This window comes from Cebus imitator, unplaced genomic scaffold (genome assembly GCF_001604975.1).
Source record: "Cebus imitator isolate Cc_AM_T3 unplaced genomic scaffold, Cebus_imitator-1.0 Scaffold279, whole genome shotgun sequence".
Classification (NCBI taxonomy): Eukaryota; Metazoa; Chordata; class Mammalia; order Primates; family Cebidae; genus Cebus; species Cebus imitator.
In genome coordinates this window covers 2471828-2493269 of record NW_016107594.1, presented here as the reverse complement: position 1 = coordinate 2493269, position 21442 = coordinate 2471828, and the positions used below count along the sequence as shown (strand labels likewise).

The 21442-nt window shown below is 37.8% G+C and overlaps 1 protein-coding gene across 2 annotated transcripts in view; it reads right to left on the bottom strand.

Annotated features, from left to right (window-relative positions):
- CSMD1 (CUB and Sushi multiple domains 1) overlaps positions 1 to 21442 on the bottom strand; it is a 2110588-nt gene that overhangs the window by 384518 nt on the left and 1704628 nt on the right. For both annotated transcript variants that reach the window (XM_017501161.1, XM_017501162.1), the window contains exons 24-25: positions 13912 to 14103; positions 13313 to 13439 (exon numbers count right to left, since the gene is read on the bottom strand). In XM_017501161.1, the coding sequence (XP_017356650.1) occupies positions 13313 to 13439; positions 13912 to 14103 (319 nt within the window). The remainder of the gene's footprint in view (positions 1 to 13312; positions 13440 to 13911; positions 14104 to 21442) is intronic.

The window sequence follows — 21442 nt, the reverse complement described above, 5'->3', positions numbered from 1 at the left end:
CAGCGGATAGTAGATAAATAAACTATTAAACATGGAGAAAAGGACAGCGGACAGTAGATAGATAAACTATCAAATATGGAGAAAAGGACAGCGGATAGTACACCTTTATTTTCCTACTGCCACCAATGTTAACATTTTGTCCTGTTTGCTTCACAACCTTTTTTTTGAGACAAAGTCTCTCTCTGTCCCCCAGGCTGCAGTCCAGTGGCATGATCTCGGCTCACTGCAACCTCCACCTCCTGGGTTCAAGTGATGCTCCTGCCTCAGCCTCCCGAGTAGCTCAGATTACAGGTATCAGCTGTAGTGTCCAGTTATTATTATTAGTTAGTATTTATAGCAGATATGGGATTTCACCATGTTGACCAGGCTGGTCTTGAACTCCTGACCTCAGGTGTCCACGTACGTTGGCCTCCCAATATGCTGGGATTATAGGCATGAGCCACCACACCCAGTTCAGAATTTTTTTTATCAATAAAAGCTTATACATGAAGCCATTTTTTGCCTCCACTCCACCAAATAATTGGTTCTTTCTCTTATCACACACTGTGAAGTTGTGATATAATATTCCCATTTATATTTTCATAAATAAGCTTCATATGCGTGTATGTATATACCTATATACATGTATGTAAATATATATGTATCTGTCTGTATATACATAAATATGTCTATGTAAATATACATGTATATATATTTACATACATATGTAAATATATACACATACATATATATGTATGTATATATATTTACATACACATATTCATGTATATACAGATACATACATATATATTTATATACACATATATAGGTATATACATACACACATATACGTACATATATACACATATATACATACAACTATGCATACACATACACATGTGTATATACATATATATGTGCATATATATGTATACATACACATATATATGTGTATGTATACATATATGTGTATGTATATATATACACATATTTACATACTCATACATATGTATATATGAATATGTGTACATATATATACACACTTTTTTAAATAGTATGTATAGCCATATATGTATTTATATATATATATACACACACACATATATATATATATATATATCCCTAAACAATATATAGTACTAATGTGTTTAAGAGTAGTTACGGCTGGGCCCAGTGGCTCACGCTCGTAATCCCAGCTCTTTGGGAGACCAAGGAGGGCAAATATGAGGTCAGGAGATCAAGACCATTCTGGCTAACATGGTGAAACCCCATCTCTACTAAAAATACAAAAAAATTAGCAGGGCGTGCTTGCATGTGCCTGTAGTCCCAGCTACCCGGGAGGCTGAGGCAGGAGAATCGGTTCAATCCAGGATGCAGAGGTTGAAGTGAGCCAAGATTGTGCCACTATACTCCAGCCTGGACAACAGAGCAAGACTCCATCTAAGAAAAAAGAAAGAGTAGTTACATATTACATATCACTTGAAATGCATGTGTTTGTATCACTTTCAATTGCTTTTATACTCAGTATTATGAGAGAGACGTTTATACTAAAAAATGTAGAATTTTGTTCACTTAGTTTAAAACCATAAGTGCTTTATTTTCTTAGGTCTCTACTAAAGAGCAGTTCATTTCTGCTTTTTAATTTTGCCAATGGCACTGCAGTAGATATTCTGTTGTGCTGATCCAAGGATTGTTCCAGGGTGGTACCAGAAAGTGGACTTGCCAGCTCGCTCTCCTTTGGGATTCTAGCTGATTTGGTCCAGGATAATGTATGAATGCCCTTGTTTAAGCACATCTTTAGCAAAACCTGATTATCATCAGACTAAAAGTTGTACAAACAGAAAATCTGATGGTTGGGGAATGGTGTCTTATTTACATTATGTTTTCCCGATCACTCATAAAGTTGATCATCATTTTGCATCTGTAAGACATTCCCTTTTACACTGAGTTCAATAGTTTAATATTTACTGAGCACCAAAAATGTACTAAGCGCACTTCTAGGAACTTTGCATACATCTGCCAACTGCACAGAGCCCTACCTTCACAGGGAAGAGACAGGCAATCCACAGCATCCATAATGAATAAGTGAAGAGTATGGAAAGTTAGTAGGTGGTAAATGCAATTGAAGAAATAAAAAGGTAGAGCAGCAAAAGAATCATTGGGAATACTAATTCTTATGGAGGAAGGAAAAGGCTGAAGTATTAAATAGGGTAAGCCATCTTGGCGAAGGAAGACTTGGGTGGAGCCTTGAAGGAGTTAAGGGTGTTTGTAATGTCCACTGTGAGGGAAGAGTTCAGCCAAGCAAAAGCCCACGAAGATGGCATACCGTCAGCATCTGAGAACACCCAGGAGGCAGTGCAGCCAGAGCAGAGAGAGGCGGACTGGGACGGAGAAGCTGAGAGCAGAGAAGAATGGGGGTCTCGAATGGGATGGTGCAGAGAGAAGTGCCTATGCACACAGGGCTTTGTAGGCTGTTTTAAGGATGATATGTTTTAAGGATTAATGCAGAATTTTTAGTGAGTCCTCATCAACATGTTAAAGAATGGTCCCTGCTTGCTCTGTTGACAACATGCTGTGGGGAAAAATTATACTCTGTCAACATTTTGAGTAATCCAAGAAAGTGGCGTATTTGCTGAGATGAGCTGAGCGTGGGGGCACCCATGCACTGGTCAGGTCCTGGATACGTTTTGAAGGGAGAGAAAACAGGCTTGGAAAAGGCATGTGTGAGGTGGGGATGCACTGACTCTGTAAGTTTGTGCCTGAGAAACCAGAAAAATGGAATTGTCTTCCACTGAACAGAGAAACAGTGCGACATGTTTATGGGATGGAGAAATTCAGAGATTCTGTCTTGGACCTGTTGAGTTTGTCAATTAGACATAGATGGAGGATATGTAGGCAGCTGTTCATGTGAGTCTGGAGTTTCACAGGGAAGTCAGGGTGGAGAAAATAAATGTGTGTCTTTAACAAAGAAATTATTTATAAACAATGGGACTGGATGAAATCATTGAAGGTCTTAAGTGGAGAAAAGAAGAGGACCCTGGGTTCTGAAATACCTGGTCACACATGTTTGCCCATTAGGCAGAAAGCATCCTAGAGCTGGAAACAATTCTAACCAAAACCGTGCAAAACTTTCACCCAGAATACTGCAAAATATCATTGAGACAAATCGTACAAAACCTAAATAAATGGAGAAGTACACAACATCAGGAACCAGAAAGTTCAGGATTTCAAAAGATGTCACTTTTCCCCAGAATGATCTAGTGATGTCATGTGATTTCAATAAAAATCCAGGCAATTTATTTTGTAAAAAATTGCAAGTTTTTCTAAAATTCATATGGAAATGCAAAGGGTCAAGTATAGTCATGGTGATCTATATGAAGAAGAATGAAGCTAGATTATGGTACTGGGTCTCAAGATGTGTTATAAAGTAAATCAGGAATTAAGTTAGAAACGCATTGAACTAGATAGGCAAATAGATCAATGGAATGAAATCCAGTTTGGAAACGATCTACATAGGTATAGTTGTCTAGTTAATGACTAAGTTTGTACTATAGCACAATAAAGAAATAATTCACTTTTCAACAAACGGTCAATTGAACTTAACCATGGACAAAAATCTATGACACTTTACTCTGCATACCAAACACAAAAATCTGTCCCCAATGGAAGAGAGACGTAAATATGAACAGTAAAATAAGTTCTCTAGGGAAAAAACCTAAGATAATATTTTTATAGCTTTGGGGAGGCAGGATTTAGCAATCTGGATATAAAATCACTAAAGCCAACCTTAACAAAGTATGTGGCATAGCATACATTTAAGTATGTATGCTTAAGTAAGAGTAAAAATTTGTTGACCATAAGGAAAAAAATGAGTAAAAATTATTATGACGCATTGGAATTAAAAACCTGTGTTTACTAAATCATTCCAATATGAAAAAAAATGGGCAAAAAGCTTCAACTGGCAATTAATAAAAGAGGATATTCAAAAGGCCACTAAACATATAAAAAAGTGTTTACTTTGATCAGTCATCAGGGAAATCCAAATAAAAACCTAACACACACCTAGTAGAATGGCTAAAATGATAAAACAATCAATCCCTTTGTTGTTTAGAAGGTGAAGTTCCTGAAACTCTTTAATATAACTCCTTTCAGGGAATGAGGATAAGTATAACCACTGGAAAACTGATAGCACCTAATACTGCTGAAGGTAGGATTCACCACTACCCAGCAATTCCCAGCCTCAGTATATGCTCATGGAAAAAGTACACATACATTTACCAGGTAACATGTCAAACCATATTCAAAGCAACACAGTTCGCATTAACTCCAAACTGGATGAAAACAATCCAAATGTCCATCAACACCCAGAATGGATAAATAAATTATAGCATACTGACACCATGAAATAGCTAACTGTATCAATGGGTATCAAGGTGGAGGAAATCAAGCCAGACGCAAAATGAATCATACAGTACAATTCTGTCTCTCTCTCTCTCTTTTTTTTTGAGACAGAGTCTTGCTCTGTCAGCCAGGCTGGAGTGCAATGGAGCAATCTCGGCTCTCTGCAACCTCAGGCTCCTGGGCTCAAGCAATTCTGCCTCGGCCACCTGAGTAGCTGGGATTATGGGCATGTGCCATCATACCTGGCTAATTTTTGTATTTTTAGTAGAAATAGGGTTTCACCATGTTGGCCAGGCTGGTCTTGAACTCCTGACCTCGGGTAATTGGCCCGCTTTGGCCTCCCAAAGTGCTGGAATTACAGGCGTGAGCCACTGCGCCCAACAATTCTCTTTTATATAAAATTCAAACTGGGCAAAGCTCTTCTCAACTCTGAATGTGATTATCCTGGAGAAGAGCTAATTTGCATAGAGCTCAAAGGCCTCTCCTGAGTCCAGATAATTTTCCTTTCTTCATCTGACTCTGGTTACATGGGGGTGTTTCTTCTGTGAACAAGCTGCACTTACAATTTGTGCAGTTTTTATGTTTTATGCCAATGAGAAGCTTACACAGACAAGCAAACATGCATGCTGGTACCATGGAGTTTTGCCTCTTGGAGAATGTCTCATGACTCCAACAAAAAATATGATATAACAAAGTTTAAATGTAGGTAAATATCAGTCATTTTTCATTCAAATGAAACACTGCTGAAAGTCAAAATGCCAGACACAATTCCACTAGGTATAAGAAATTAAGACATGGAGTGAAATGCGGTATCATCGCTAGGGAACTCTGTGATATGAGATACAGGCATGTGAGGAGAAGCACACACCCTACAATGCACAGTGTCCCAAGGTCTGACAGATATAAGAAAAGCACGCCCCCAGCACAGAAGGACATGGCTCTAAGTCTGCCTCATGGAGTCAGGGAAGGCTCTTGTCCAGCCAAGAGAAAGCAGAAAAAAAATTTCAGGTAAAGGAGAGAATAGGAATTGCAGGTAGAAGGTGAAGTGCAAAGAGAAGTCACTAACTAAATATATTCACATGTCAAAAAAGTCAACATAGGAAAGCTATAAAAAAATATAACCAATAAAATGTTTTGAATAACATTTTCTTTTCTGGTCAGATTGTTAACGATTAAAAAGCCTTTGTCCAGTTTCAGAGAGAATGGGGAGATGCCCCATTTCCATGTACTGCTGGTGGTATATCTACTCCTTTTAGAGGCAATTTGGTAATGGCTATAAAAATTCAAATGTGCAAGCATAGCAAGTGCAGCTTTAGAAATTCATCATGAAAAGTGCCCTGGCAGTGACATGCAGGGAGGTTGGTAGCATTACTTATAACAGCGAAAAAATTAAAAACAACCTGAATATTCCAAAAGGGTATAGTTTAAGTAAGTTATGGCACATTCAGGCAATGGAATGCTATCCCATAACTAACTAGGATGAGGTGGAATTACAAATTAGAATGTAAACTTTTGATCATGTTTATTAACTGAAAATAAATGTTCAGAATAACATGGCATAAAAAATAATTAAATAAAAAGATAAACGAACAAATCAAATTTTATACGTTTGTATTGCACAGAAAAAATTATACAAAGGTGTATCACCTTTTCAAGTGTAGTTTTCTTTGGTGTCTAAGATTAAAGAAAACTACATTTAGGGTGTTTTTTTTTTCCTATAGCACTTTATTATTTCAAAGTAAAGGAAAATAAATAACCATAAACCACACCAAAGAGTTTATCCTGCATATAATGAGTGAACAAAATAGTTTTTGTTTTTATGCCAAGCATGGGTAAGTGAAATAATTAGCTCTGCTTTATAGAAAGACTTGTATTAAGACACATGAAGATGTTCACACCCTTTGACCCAGCAATTTACTAGGCATTTATCTTTAAGGAATTATATAAATATAGACAAAGATTTACTTACAAGACTACTTGTCACATCATTATGTACAAGATGAAAAATTAGAAATGGCCAGGCATGGTGGCTCATGCCTATAATCCCAGCACTTTGGGAGGCCGAGGCAGGCAGCTCATTTGAGGTCAGGAGTTCGAGACCCAGCCGGCCAACATGGTAAAACCCCGTCTTTACTAAAAAACACAGAAAAATTAGCTGGGTGTGGTGGTGCACACCTGTAATCCCAGCTACTCGGGAGACTGAGGCAGGAGAACTGCCTGAACCCGGGAGGCTGAGGTTGCAGTGAGCTGAGATCACGCCACCACACTCCAGTCTGGGCAACAGAGTGAGACTCTGTCTCAAAGAAAAAAAACGAAAGAAACAACAAACAAGAGAGACAATGTTTAACGATGCACGTCCACACCACAGAACAAACATTGAGACATGTAATACGTCTGCCAACATGTTAACATTTGATGTCTATAGGGGAATAATGCATAATTTCTTCATGGGCGTCTTTTATTTCAAAACCTCTATAAAGACATTAATTTTATAGACATAAACATAAACTCTTTAAATAAAGAAAACAAACCATATTGCTTGGAGTGGGCGCAGTGGGAGCAAGGCAGCCCTTGCAGGGTGGTCAGTGAAGAGGTCTGGTGAGTTAGGAGGGTCTGCACAGCAAAGGAGCTGGGTAGTGGGCAGGGAGGAGTGTCTGGGAGGCTTCAGATGTGGTCCGAATGAGACATGGAGATCACAGGAGTGTGGGAGCTAGTGAAGCTTGCCATGGAGGTCTTGACATGTGAATATAATATTAACAGAGATGATAAGTACAGAAGGTAGGTAACTCATGGAGAGAAATGATAAGCATAGGAAAGGACATAGGATAATTCTGGATGGGATAATAAAAACAAATTTTTGATGTTGACATTTTAACTGGGTCCTAAGAGATGGGAAGAAACTGGAGATGAGTCAATGAGGAGAAACTCAAGAGTGTGTGAAAAAGAGAGTGCCACAGTAGCACAGGCTGTGGTCAGAGATCAGTCAAGGTTTCTTTGTGCTGAAGTATAAAGTATCCATGAGCAGCCAAAGATACATGTGTAAATGCATAGTCAGCCAAATTCTAGAGGGTATTTTGGTTCTGGGTAAGGAGCTGGTGCTTGTCAATGTACAGTGGGGATGTTTGAGAGAATGGAGAGGGTAAAGGATGGCTTTGGGAAGGCCAGTTGAGAGAAGATTAAGGTAACAGTAAAGTCATGGGATTTGGTAATGGTGGATAAGAAGAAGAAAGGAAACATAAACAGATGGAGAAATGACAGGACTTTGGTATCGGATTCCATGCATTTTTTTTTTCTGTGCCCAATCTGAAGAAATCTCATGTAATTTATCAAAACAATTCCATGAGATATACAGTCCTATGTTGTTTCAGGTGGAAAATTATTGGATATTGAGAAAGGAAAAATAAGCAACAGAAGATAACACTAAAGATTAAACCTCCCATCCCATAGAGGGAGACATTAACACAAATAGGGAATGATGACAATGAAATGAAATAATGATGAAATGTGAGGGGCTGGGAACACATGATAAGCTCTGAGGAGAGAAGTCAGGGAAGTTTGGATCATCGTCCACAATTTTATCTTTTGTGTTTTTCCAATCCTGAAATACCTCTAGAAGTTTCTTTAATATTTTTTCCTGGAGTCACTTTTTTCTGGGACATCTCCATTGTTCTCATCACAGCCAATTTCCTCCCTTACATTCCTGCATCCTCCTTGGCCGAGCTTCCCTGGCTGCCTATCTAAGGTCTTTCTCCACAGTAATGGCAGTGTTTCCATCTCAGCTATTTCTCCTGTAATTCCATTTATGTGTGATTGGAGTTTAACTTCCCATGATAATCACTTTTCATTTCATCACTGCATGTCCACGTTTTCTGGGCAATTCCTTCTTTGGAAAATCCAATTTTGTAAGACATGAAGTGCACTGATCACTGGGAGCAAAGAAGACAATACAACTATTCTCTTTGCTGTCTGTGCATGCACTGAATAGCAGCCCCCCTGTGAGCAGTCACCAGCAGACACTGAAAGAGGACATGTGATCTGTCACCAGTGATGAGGATGTGCCTTGCTATCCATACAGTGATTTGGGTACTGAAGAGCTCAGAGTATGTCCGTCATGTACTTCCTCACAGTTTATGTATCATGGCAAGTGAAATATGAGTGGTGTGGTTGGGAGCTGGTGTTATTTAACGAAAGTGTGGCAAATGAAACTGTGTCAGAAGCTTGCAAAATGAGGGGGTTGCAGATTTCTTCCCTCTGACTTAGGATCTCCTAAGAGACCAGTGCCAAGCAGCTGCTCCCAGAGCCCCAGATTCAGGGGGTCTGGAGTAGAGGCATGGGGAAAAACTGTAGACCTCTACAGCTCTTTTTTTATTTCCTGGCTGAAATACACTTAACTTGTTGTTTCTCTGCATTATCTATAAAAAATAAGGCAAGGGTCTATAGTGATCTTGATAGGAATGGAGAAACTGGATATGCTTTGATTCCTGACTGGCCCCATACCTGTCTGTTACATATGGAAAATGCACCCACTTGTGGTTTATGTACAGTGGCTGGATGTGGAGACTGGAGATAAATGTCAAGTTTTCCTCATGTGTATATATCCTACTGGGATCTGGAAGGTTGATCAGAAATGGATTAATATTCCTAGATCTCCAGTGCAGATTTTAATCTCTCTACAACTTGGTGATGCCAGGAAGAAAATTCAGGGCAGGACAGCAGGCAGAACACCGGGGTCATCAAACCACGTGTTACTTCTAAATGTCTGCATAGGAATGCTTTTGACAACCTTGATACATTTTTGATATGCCTCCAATGTTTTTCATACTATGTGAGCTTATTAAAAATAATTCCCTTCAACTATACTACCAAATGCAATTTCCTGCTAACAATTAGGAACAGAAATACATTCAAAGTGAGCTTTCCAGACAATTACACTGGCAGAAAAGCAATTAAATCTTAGGAACAATGTACACATATGGTTATGTAAAACATAGCCTTTAATGCTGCTAGCTGAAGTTTATAGTGCTGTTACCTCTATTACATAAATCATGGCTCTGCCTGGCAATGAAATATGCTGGATCTCTTAGAGAAATATTACCATATAACTTTCAATGGGGCTAAACTTACTACAGTGTCTTGTGATTAGACTTTTAATTAAATTTGGCTCAGATAACTGTTTTATAGCACATATGTCAAAATTACAAATTCTTCCAGACCCAAGTTCCCCATAACAATAACTATTTTGGGGTGTTCTATTTTTTTTATTACCTCAAAAAAGGAAGAATTGCACTATATAAGCAAAAATTGCTCTGGGCCTCAATGAAATCCATATAGCCCTGTGATAACTGGCCTAAAGTATTGAAACAAGCCTTTTCATATTTTCAAAGATCCTGCTGTTTATTCATCCCCAGAGAGTGAAAATATTTACACTAAGAAATCACAGTATAAATGCACAGTAATGATTATATTTATATTAAGGTATTTTAAATAGCTGAATTAATCCCTGGGTTCATGTTTATATGACTGACATATTCCCCGTTTTCAAGTTAACATTATAGGTAATATTGACTATGTTACTACTGAAATAAATAAGACTTAAACATGCCAGCTAATATCAAGGCTAAGACCAGACACCATTTTTCTAAGTCTTAGTACAATTTATGTACTAATTATGATTTTTCCAGATTGCCTTACTAAAAATTGCATTTATATTTTTAATGAAGAGTGATACTATCATTGAAAACATTTTGGGATTAAGTTGAATGTCATTTGAGGAAATTAATAATAAATGCAAATGCTACTGTCTTAACTTCCTTAACAGAAGAAGTTTATGCTTTAAATTTAAGACATATTTATAAATTTGATAGTGTATACACTCATATTAAAAGGTATGTATAGGAAGAAAATTTCTCCACAAAAACTCATTGCTGTATGCAATGAGCTTTTCTAGAATTTTAATAATTAAATGTTAAAATCAGTTTATGCTATAAAAACTACACATTTTTATTCATTTTTATTAACTTATTTTCTCTTTTCTCACTAAATAGAAACAAAGTGTGAGATTCACCTGCAAAGAGTGAATCCATCACTTGATTTGCATTTAGAGAAAGGCAGTGCTCACTCTAATTCCAGAAAATTAAACCATAAAGGAAATTGTAAGGAAAACAAAAATTTGCAATCCTTCTAAAAGAAAATAAATTTTTTTTTATATAAAGTCATTCCATTATCATAGATGATTTCCACAACTTTTCAAAATCAAAGCCAGTGGAGTGCTTTTTACATTATTCAAATCTAGTATTTGTGAATTCAAAGTTAAGAACTAATATTTAATTTATTGATTAAGAGTGCAGTAGTGTGATCACAGCTCACTGCAGCCTTGACCAAATGTGCTCAAGTCATCCTCCTGGTTCATCACCCCAAAGTGCTGGGATGACAGGTGTCAGCCACTATGCCTGGCCTATTTATTTCCATAGAAACATGCCTTTATTGACTTTCCTGAGAAATGTGAAATATTAAATCCTGTTACTCTGATATACTTTATTGTTGTCCCAACAGATCAATAATCATCAAATTAATCATTTATCTTAAGGACCACACTAATTTTAAAATGAGTTACTATAAAATAGTGTGTCCTGTGGCTTGCGCATCTCCACCAAAACTCATGTTGAAATTTAATTGCCATTGTAGCCATATTTTAAGTGGAAGGCTTTGAGAGGTCATGAGGTCATAAGGGCTGGGCCTTCATGCCGGGATGAATGCTGTTTTCACGGGAGTGGGTTAGCGATACTGGAAGTGAGCTCCTGATGAAAGGGCAAGCTTGGCCCCATTTCCTCTCTCTGTCTCTAGTGCACTTCCTCGCTGTGTGATGCTCTCACCATGTGGACTCACCGCGTGCCAGTGTCACGCCCTCAGACTTCCCAGCCTCCAGAACTGTTAGGCAAATAAATTGTTCTTTATAAATTACCCAGTCTGTAATGTTCTATCACAGTAGCAGAAACACCACCCTAAGATATCTGCATTCTAGATATTCTTTCATTTTTCTTCTTGCTCCTTTTATGTAGTGAGACTCTTTCTTACATAGGGTTTACAAGTGCTAATGGCTTGTACCACCTAAGTTCAACTCACTCCCAAGTTGTTAATGTGACCGAATAAACAGTAAAACACAAGAATTTCAAAGACATTAGATGTCAGATGTACAAAAATAGTATCATCTAACAGAATATGCATTTCCCTCGCTCCAGTTTATCACGTTTTATTTTTAAGTTATAGAGTTGTAGTGAAATGTCTATGATATCTATGTAATATACATTACTAAGCTTGATAGGGTAGCTTTTGTGAAAAAGGACATAAATCATTTGTTTATGAATATTTTTCATTCTTCCACTTCTCCAGAAAGACGCTTCTTTGACTTTTTTTTTTTGTTTCTGAGACAGAGTTTTACTCTTTCGCCCAGGCTAGTGTGAAGTGGCATGATCTCACCTCACTGTAACCTCCACCCAACAACTTCAAGCAATTCTCCTGCCTCAATCTCCTGAATAGCTGGGATTATAGACACAGGTCACCATGCCCAGCTAAGTTTTACATTTGTAGTAGAGACGTGGTTTTACCATGTTGGCCAGGCTGGTCTCAAACTCCTGACCTCAAGGGATCCACCTACTTCGGCCTCCCAAAGTGCTAGGATTACAGGTGGTATGAGCCACTGTGCTCAGCCTGACTTTGACCTTCTGCTGTTTTTCAGCTTCACATATGTGAAGGAGGAGCTGAAGCAGCTGGGCAGATTCATTCAGTCTTTCTTGGGCACAATGGCATGAGGAAGGAGTAGAGACACCTGAGGCAGGCAGACTAAGGCTACTGGAGGTCAGAGTTTCCCAAAAGCAAATTTTGTACAGAGAATTAATAACAACAACAATGAAACAGAAAGCTTAATTGAAGGAAAAAGAAATTTTAAGAAATATTGTTAAGGACTTTGTGTCCTCTTCATTTTCAACAAGAACTAAAAATAAAGAACTTATTTCAAAATTACCTTTTGACTTATGTGGTATGGCTTCTGAGACAGATTTCTGACTACTTTAAAAACATTAAAGAGAACTTACTTTAAAAATATTACTTTTTGTTGGTTTAAATAACTCACCATAATAATGTAGAACTCACTATTGGAACTGAACACTTTCTGCTTAAATGTTTGCATCATTTTCTGAAATCTGCAGTGATTTTCTTTTATATGTGTTACTTCAGATTAGAGCACTTCCTTGGTCTACCTCAAAGTTACTTTGGTATATTGTAAAATGACACACATTGTTCCCATCCGTGTACACAAGCCCTTTTAAAACATGACTTTGCTTCTCTTCCTATTAATGGAGCATTACAGTCTATTTCTTCATAACTCAAGTCTGGCCTGGCCCATGAAACTTGCTTTGACAAAGGGCCCCTTAGCAAGTATAATGCAAGCAGAAGTTTGAAGTCTGTCATCCATTGCTGCTACAACCTTCCCACCCTGACCAGCCTACCACAGGAACAGAAATCTGGTAGGGAGGGGCTCCTACCTTCCCAACCATCCCATCTGAGGCCCTCACACCTAAGGAAAGTCATCCTGGACCACTCATCCCCAGTCAAACTCACCCAGATCAGAACAACCCAGGTAACACACAAAGTCATGATGTTCTTTCAGCTACTAAATTTTGGGTATACTTTGTTAGGCAGCAGAAGCTAACTGATACCCTCTCATTTTTTCTTTATTATATAGGACTTAATGAATGGTTTCAAGGGAATAGCAAAGTAAGCAAGTGAGCCAATAAAACATTTAGCTACATCTTTACCTTTTCTTCTTTAGTTCAGAAACTTTAACCATGGGTATCTGGTGTACTGCTATCTCTGCTTTAAGAATATAAGGCATATCTCTTTCCTCAAATCACTGAAACCAAAATAAAACAAGTACCTAATGGTCTTTCCCGGGTCTGCCTCTATAATCCAGGTGCAGTGGAGGTTGTTGTCATAAGGAGCTGGATAGCCGGGGGACAATATTCGTCCTGATGTGGCTGCGTGGATTTGACCGCCACATTCGGCTGCAGAAGACACAGAGAGATGGGAACATTAAACTTCAGGCACTGCACGTTTCTGTTTAGCTATTTTTCAAAACCATAGCCATTATGTCTGCATTATATACATAGAGAAAAAGAATCACCGTCATCTATGGCTCCTGATCATTTCTTTACTCCTTCCACATCATTAACTCTGTAAAAAGTCTTTATCCTCCATGCAATTAAAGTTGAAAGCATAAAGCAATAAGATACTCATGCGATAATTTTAATAATAACACTGTACCTAGAGTCTCCATAAAAGAAAACTAGAAAATCTGTCTTTCATACCTGAAAACAGACACCCACAGACACATGCAAATCTCAGAATACATAAAACTTACACTGGAAAGTGTGATTAAATTCCTCCTCTTTTCTAACAAAGGAAGTCAAAACAACATGGTGTGAGTACCCTGAGGCCCTGCTTTTGCACAATAGTCCGACCGGCTTCCACACTCACCGATGCACGAAGGTAGCGGCTTGTCCCACACTCTCCTGTCTCCGCTCAAACAGGTCAGGGTGTTGCTGCCGTGCATGGCATACCCTGGGTTGCAACTGTACAGAACTACGGTGTCGGTAAAGTGGCCTTCATCACGGATCCTATAGCCGTAGTTAGGGATGCCTGGATCCTCACATTTTACCAGATCAAAACCTGCAAGAGAGGAAGGGGAGGAATGAACAGAACTCAAGGCAGGATGTACATATGCCTTAAAACAGAGACAAAATAAACAAGGTTGCTAAAGCTCCGTAAAGGGTAGGGAGAAAAAAGGAGATCGTGAATTTACAAAGAGGGAAAAGAAAGATGGGTCTGTGTTGGGGCTATTTGTTACCCATTTGTGATTTCGCAAGGTTCGATCACCTTATTTGTTCTTCCCTATTTACAAGCTCTTCTTTTCCAGAGTTCCACAACTTCATCTGTCAGTCCAAGCCTGCAGTCTGCACACTGGATTCTCTGGTGAGCCCCGATGCCCTCTTATGAACGGGTTGCTCTGCTGCCTCTATGCCCCTCTCTGTCACAACCCAGACCTCCAGGGAAGAGCAGCCACCCATGGGCACCGCCATGGTGCTTTGCAGAATCCTGACAGCTGGCACTCATTCTAACCCATCCTGAAGAGGCGCCCACCTTCCCGACGGCTTCCTCCAAACTCCACGATTTCAACTTCATGGGAAAAGAAAAAGTTGTTCCTGCCCACAGAAAACTGGGGGCTCCTGAATTACTGCCGACCACACTCCTGATGGTGCGTGGTTACAAGGCTCTTGAGGAAATCTACATACAACGGAAGCTCCAGAAATGAATCATTATAATGACCTCATCAAAATAAGCTCTTAAACTCACAGAAATAGATGACGGAAATGAAGATTTAGCTTCTGTAGTACTGAGAGCTGTATATTGCTTTTATGTGAGGCAATATTTTAAGGCCATCTGTGTAGACAGTCTTACAGTAACATATTTCTCTTCATATCATGATGCAAATTTTGACAATTGTAAGAAGGAGAGCTGGAAACTTGAAGGGCCACATGGTCTTTTTACTTCTATTTCCACTTAACTTTGAATGCTTCCTTTTTTCAAAAAGAAATTAAATTTTAAAAGGAATGTGTGACTTTTGCTAAGTCCTCCTGTCAACTTGGAGTCTGAGACGTCTTCCATTGAGGAAAACATATTCTTAAATTCACAATATAATTTTACCCTGCTGATGTCTAAATAATCAAGATTGAGATTTACAACTTTGTATAGGAGAAAGAGTACGCACTTGATCCTTTACACTCAGTGGCTAAGAAAATTTCCTCCATAAGGTTTCCTTCTATAAAGAGTCACTCTTTACCAACTATAACGTTATTATTTTTACAATAACTCTGATCTATTTAAGGGGCATCAACAATTTTAATTCAAGATGCCCAGAATTCAGGAGCAGAAAAGTATATCGATCTTGGTGCAAACCAAAGGAATGTCCCATATGTCCACAAGGGGAGTTAGGAATTAGGGAGAAGCTTTCAATCATCTCCAGTTTCAGAATCATTGAAATATTTGATGACCTTTATCTGACTCCATAATGCCAAGGAAACGGGGCAGAAAGGAAGACATTCAACTTTCCCATCATATATGACAAAATCCATGATTATTACAGATTATTCAGTGCTCATTTCTATTTCTACAGAGAGAAAAAAGAAAAAAAAAAAAGCAGCAGCAGCAAGAGTCTTTATTGTTGTTATTGTTGTGGCGTGTGTTACTGGGTTTGGGGGTTTGGAAGTGACAACATCTGAACAGTTCTTTAGAAAGCAGTCCTGTCCAAGAGTGGGGATGACCACCAGCAAACCATAGGCAGAATGACTTGTTGGGGGTGATGATTCTCCCTGGACACACCTGGAGTATGCCTCACTACTAATAACAAACCATATTCCAAAATATTGCACTATCTGGAATTTACATTAGGCATGCTACATATCAAAAGCCATTGGAATACAGAATTGGAAATATTCATTAGGCACAGAAAATCGGGGTATAAAAAAATATAAAACAAAAGAGTTCAACATCTATCCCTATTATCAGTACCATGGGAACAGGGTCCTAGGAAAATTTAAAAGTCTCTTTGAGGGTGAGGGTTACCCATGCTAATAGGGCACACAGGTCCTGTCCATGAAGAAGAAAGCTGTGAAAGGCAGTGGGCCCAGGGGACGGTGGGATTCCACACACAGCACCCAGGAGGTGTCAACCTTAACAAGCCACACCCACTGTCACCTGAGTGTCTCATTCTTCAAGGTGCACGAGAAATCTAGATTTTCTTTTAAAGTTTATAAAAATGCTTGTTGGATGAATACATATTCTGAAAGGGAAACTGACTGAAGTCCAGGATGGGATCATGAAAGCTGGCTATTAGTAACGTTATTTATTAAAGTTTAAAAACTGCAGGTGTGCCTGGCATTATTTAGACTTGCCTGACAGTGGTGAAGTCTGGCATCAGATTCAGAATGAGGGAAGAGTTGGAATATTCCATGTAATGCTTCTAAATTCAGCTTTGAAACACACACACATCTGCTGGGGATGATGGAAGCCTGCACTAAGAGGGGGTCAAGGTGACTAGAGAGGCTGCTCAACTTAACAGATGGGGTTATCGTCAATAAACCCATCAAGAGTGGAAACTATCCTAAGCAGAAAATTGTGTAATATACCTAACTTTCCAAATGTCTTAAATTCACCTAGCCTACCATAAATGTGACTAGAGTTGGCCTAGAGTGTGGCCTTACCTCTTGGCCTCGAGTTAGGCAAAATCATCCAGCACAAGGCCTATTTTATAAGAAAGTGTTGACACGAGATAGTCCTCCCCACTACTAATAACAAACAAGGAATGTTGACATGAGATAGTCAACAGTTTTGTTTTTTTTTTTTTTTTTTAAGATGGAGTCTCCCTCTGTTGCCTAGGCTGCAATGCAGTGGTATGAACTTGGCTTACCGCAACCTTCGCCTCCTGGGTTCCAGCGATTCTCCTGCCTCAGCCTCCCGAGTAGCTGGGATTACAGACACATGCCATCAAACATGGCTAATTTTTGTATTTTTAGTAGAGATGAGGTTTCACCTTGTTGGCCAGGCTGGACTCAAACTCCTGACCACAAGTGATCTACCTGCCTCAGTCTCCTAAATTGCTGGAATTATAAGCATGAGCCTGTAATCAGTGAGCAGTCAACACTTTCTTATAAAATAGGCTTTGTGCTAGATCATTTACGATGATTTGTGCTAGTATTGAATGCTGTACAGGAAATGAAAAACAGATGGTTGCGCGGGTACTCAAAGCATAGTTTCTACTGAATGCGTATTGCTTTTACATCATTATAAAGTTGAAAAATTGTAAGCTGAACCATCATAAGTTGTGGGCTCTCTGTGTTCATTTTGATAATAAATTATGTCCTGATTGTACAAAGTTCGTCATAAAAAAAAAATGTCTTTACTGTAGACATATGGTTATGTTGATAAAGCAATGACATTGATTTTCCTACGGGACTTACAAACTGTTTCGATAGTTTATTGCCAGAAGCTCTACAGGTAGTTAGTAGATATTAATTCTTTAAAGGTACCCAGAATATACCTCTATGTTCAGAATTAATGGCTTTTAAAGACTTCAATCAAAAACCTTAACAAAGTTCTAAAATCCAAAAATATTCTTATTTAAAAATTAGTTTGAAGAAATGTTTTCCTCTGCCCCAAAACGTGCATTAAAACCTTTTTTTTTTCTTTTTTCTTTTTTTTTTTTTTTTGTTTTTTTTTTTTTTTTGGAGAAAGGTAGAAAGAAACATTACAAAACAAACAAACAAACAAAAAAGATGTATTTATTAAAATGTCTACTAAACTTCATTTGGATTGGATTTTGTTATGGAAATATCTGTTTTATTGCTTTTTCTATCATTCAATCTCAAAGTTGTTTTTATTGTTTTTTACTGCTTAAGCTACATCTTGTCATGCAGATGAAATAAGCTAAGTTATTTGTGGCAGGGTAGTTTCTCTTTATATGACCAGCTGTCTCCTTTTTCTTCTGATGCCTTCTCTTGTTTTTGGAGAAGGCAAAAACAAGACCCCTGGACCCTTACTTTACCCATATTCCTTAGGATACAGCCTAGCCTGCTGCTTCTCTCTCTGCAAATTGCATGAGATACATTTCAACTGAGCTTCATTTGTGGTGTGTTTAAAGACTAGTATATAATCATTGTCTCCTAAAAAAGATCCCTAGAAACCTGAAGCTTCTACTTCCTGTTGCTTGCACCATGAAGTGTGCTGCCTCCACCATTAAACTGTGTCCTTAGAATGCCAGCATATCTGGGGGTCTCAAAGAAAGTTAGACTCCGATCTGGCACTTCAGACACTTTGACCCCTGGACCCTTACTTTACCCATATTCCTTAGGATACAGCCTAGCCTGCTGCTTCTCTCTCTGCAAATTGCATGAGATACATTTCAACTGAGCTTCATTTGTGGTGTGTTTAAAGACTAGTATATAATCATTGTCTCCTAAAAACGTCAACACTATTTTTAAATATTGGTAAAATTAGTAGAGGTAGTAGAAGAATTCTGAAAGAACAACATAAAATTCTATGATATTGATTCTGCACTGTTTCAGAAGAGAATGTTTCCATGTTTTAAGAAATCTCAAGTTGTTTAAAAGAGATTATATTGAATTTGACAAAAATATTCCTCTAAAAAGAGATATTTCCATTTTAATGTGAATTTAAGGGACTTTTTGACTGATCAATTTTAAGCCTGCTGAAGAGTAATAACAAAATATATAGAAAAGGTATCCTTTTCTATCTTGAGGCCACTAGACTGCAAAAAATCATGGTACAACTACTGGTTCTGTATTTTCTTTATGCTCTAGAAACTTTAAAAAAGTCTAAATCAAGTTCTTTGTGTCAAAACACTATTAATACAATCAAAGTTTGAGTCTATTAGTAATTCTGTTTCTGTTTTCTTGTGATTTCGTCTTGTCATAAACACAGAAAAAATGCTATGAACAAAATGTTCTAGTTGAAATAACCTTCAAACATTTGGCTGATGAAAATTACTTCTCCACATATTTTGCAGTAATTACCCAGTCAATATTTTTAACAATTAAATACAATATATCTTTTAAGTCTAACACATTAGAGTTGCAAGAGACTTGCTTTTAACTTTCAAGTATTTGGAATAGTTCTTATCTTCCAAATAAAGTACCTGTGTATCAAGAGAATCAGTTCTAGACTTAATCCATTTTATACATCAGACTGAACAATGAGCTCATAGAAACATGAGTTTTTTTTAGCATCAATCTAAGCAACTCTTGAGAAAGTACTTTCATGCTCAGGTGACCTCTGAAAACCTAATTAAAGAAAAGGAATGCTGGTCATTTTTGAATCTCTGATATATTCTCTTATGAGCAACTGAAAAAAGCTTGAAGTACTTACAGAAACGTAGTAGCTCTTAACTTTATCTAACATATTTTAATTTGGATAATGTACTTTTTGGGGAAAAATCTCTTTACTAATCTAAGAAAGACTGTCATGTAATAAAATAAAATAAAATAAAATAAAATAAAATAAAATAAAATAGAACCGTGTTTTCACACTGTTTTCTTCAGTGTAAAGAAGAACTACATTAAAAACTTGAGATTGCTTTTTATTAACTCTATTTGCAGTCATCTGAATAGAAAGGGAGTTTCAAAGCTTATTGCTTAAACTTATTTTTTGCGGTTTGCTTGAGAAGGAAAGTTCATTAATAATGAATTTCCTGAAATGTTTGATTGATCCATGTTTTACAATGTGCATCTCTTTTCTCAAGAATAAAATTCTAGGCGAAGTGTGTGTGTGTGTGTGTGTGTGTGTGTGTGTGTTTAATTTTTAAACTATCTTTTAAATTATACATCAATGTTTTTTTAAGTTACAGATGCTATTGGTTTCAAATTGAGTTATTTTGTTAGCTACTATTTTCAATTAATTTATTTAATTTTCCCATATATTATGTTTTTGGTGCTATTATTTTGTAATTACATGACCAGCCCCATGGTAAGATATTCCACAATTTCTAAAAATAGCAACAGTAAACAGGACATTGACAATGTTTAAACAAAAATGTAAACTTCTGAGCTTAAGATAAAACATCAAAAAAGCCTGTAAATATTCAGAATGAAAATCAGATAACCAAACTCATTATCTATGTTTCTGGAACTATCTTATTTTCTATCAAGCAAATTATCAAGAAATCATAAAGCAAGTTAATTATACCTAAGAATTTCATGAGCCGATCTTGAAATACTTTATAATTCTAAATATATTACATTAATTCCAAGTGAATTCAATGGTGGCCATACTCTGATCTTACACAGAGCTTCCAGCAGTTCAAATAGTTAATATCAATTCTGAGAGGTATCAGAGAAATGACACTGATTTTTGCCACTATGCATGTATGTTTTGTGTTGAGGATATTTAAAACTCAGAGTGGGAGAACTTGGAGCAAGACCAGGATCAGGCATCTACATGGATGAAGTGAAACAATTTTACTCTAAATTCATTTTTAAATACATCCAGTTGGCAAATGTTGTTCTAACTTATACAAGGTGGTAAGAACTTATGATTAGGTGCTAACTATACATTACATGTATTGTAACATCACAGTGAGCCCATGAATACATACAATTATTACTTCCCAATAAAAATTAAGAAAAATAATGAGCTGTTAAAAGAAGCATTTGTTTTCAAATCTGTCAGGATTTGGGGGTGGGTACGGTGAGAAGAGTAAAATAAAACAGGGCTCTTATTTTCCCCTGTCCAATGAATGACAGATAGTAAAATAAATACTTATAAAACAACATGATGAATGCTATGGTTTGCCTTTGAGAGCCACAAAGGAAACCAGTAACTTGGTAGCCGGATGGGTTGGGTGAGGGTTTGAACAAGTCTAGGGGCCTCCTGGATGCCATCCACTCAGAGGGAGAACAGTCCAGGTGCAAAAGGCTTCACATCGCATGGCAGCTGGGAAGAACAATTCACAGGAGCATTTGTATCTGCCGAGGCTTCCTTTTAAATGTGTGGCGAATGTGATGGAGACAGGGATTGAAGAGAAGACAGGAAAGGTCATGGGAAAGACTGGAAAGGGCCCAGCTGGAGTGCCGAGCAGGGGAGACCAACTCAGCATGCAATAGGGAAAAACAACAGAGAGGCTCGCACAGGAAAGTGACACAGGTAGATTCTACCTCAGAGAGAGAATCAGAAGCAAAGTGGAATGCAGACATGAGCAAGAAGAAAGGAAGGACAAGCGGGAAAACCTGTAAATTGTTTATCTAGTGCTGGAAAGGAGCCTGTATCAGTGGATGAAGGGAGGGAGAAAGAGAGAAAGACAGGAGAGAGGGGGGAGAGTAGAAAGTGGAGAGAGTTGAGGGAAGGAAGGAGGGAGGGAAGGAGGGAGGGAGGGAGGAAGGAAGGAAGGAAGAAAACAGGGTAGGAAGGAAGGAGGGAAGGAGGGAAGGGAAGGAAGGAA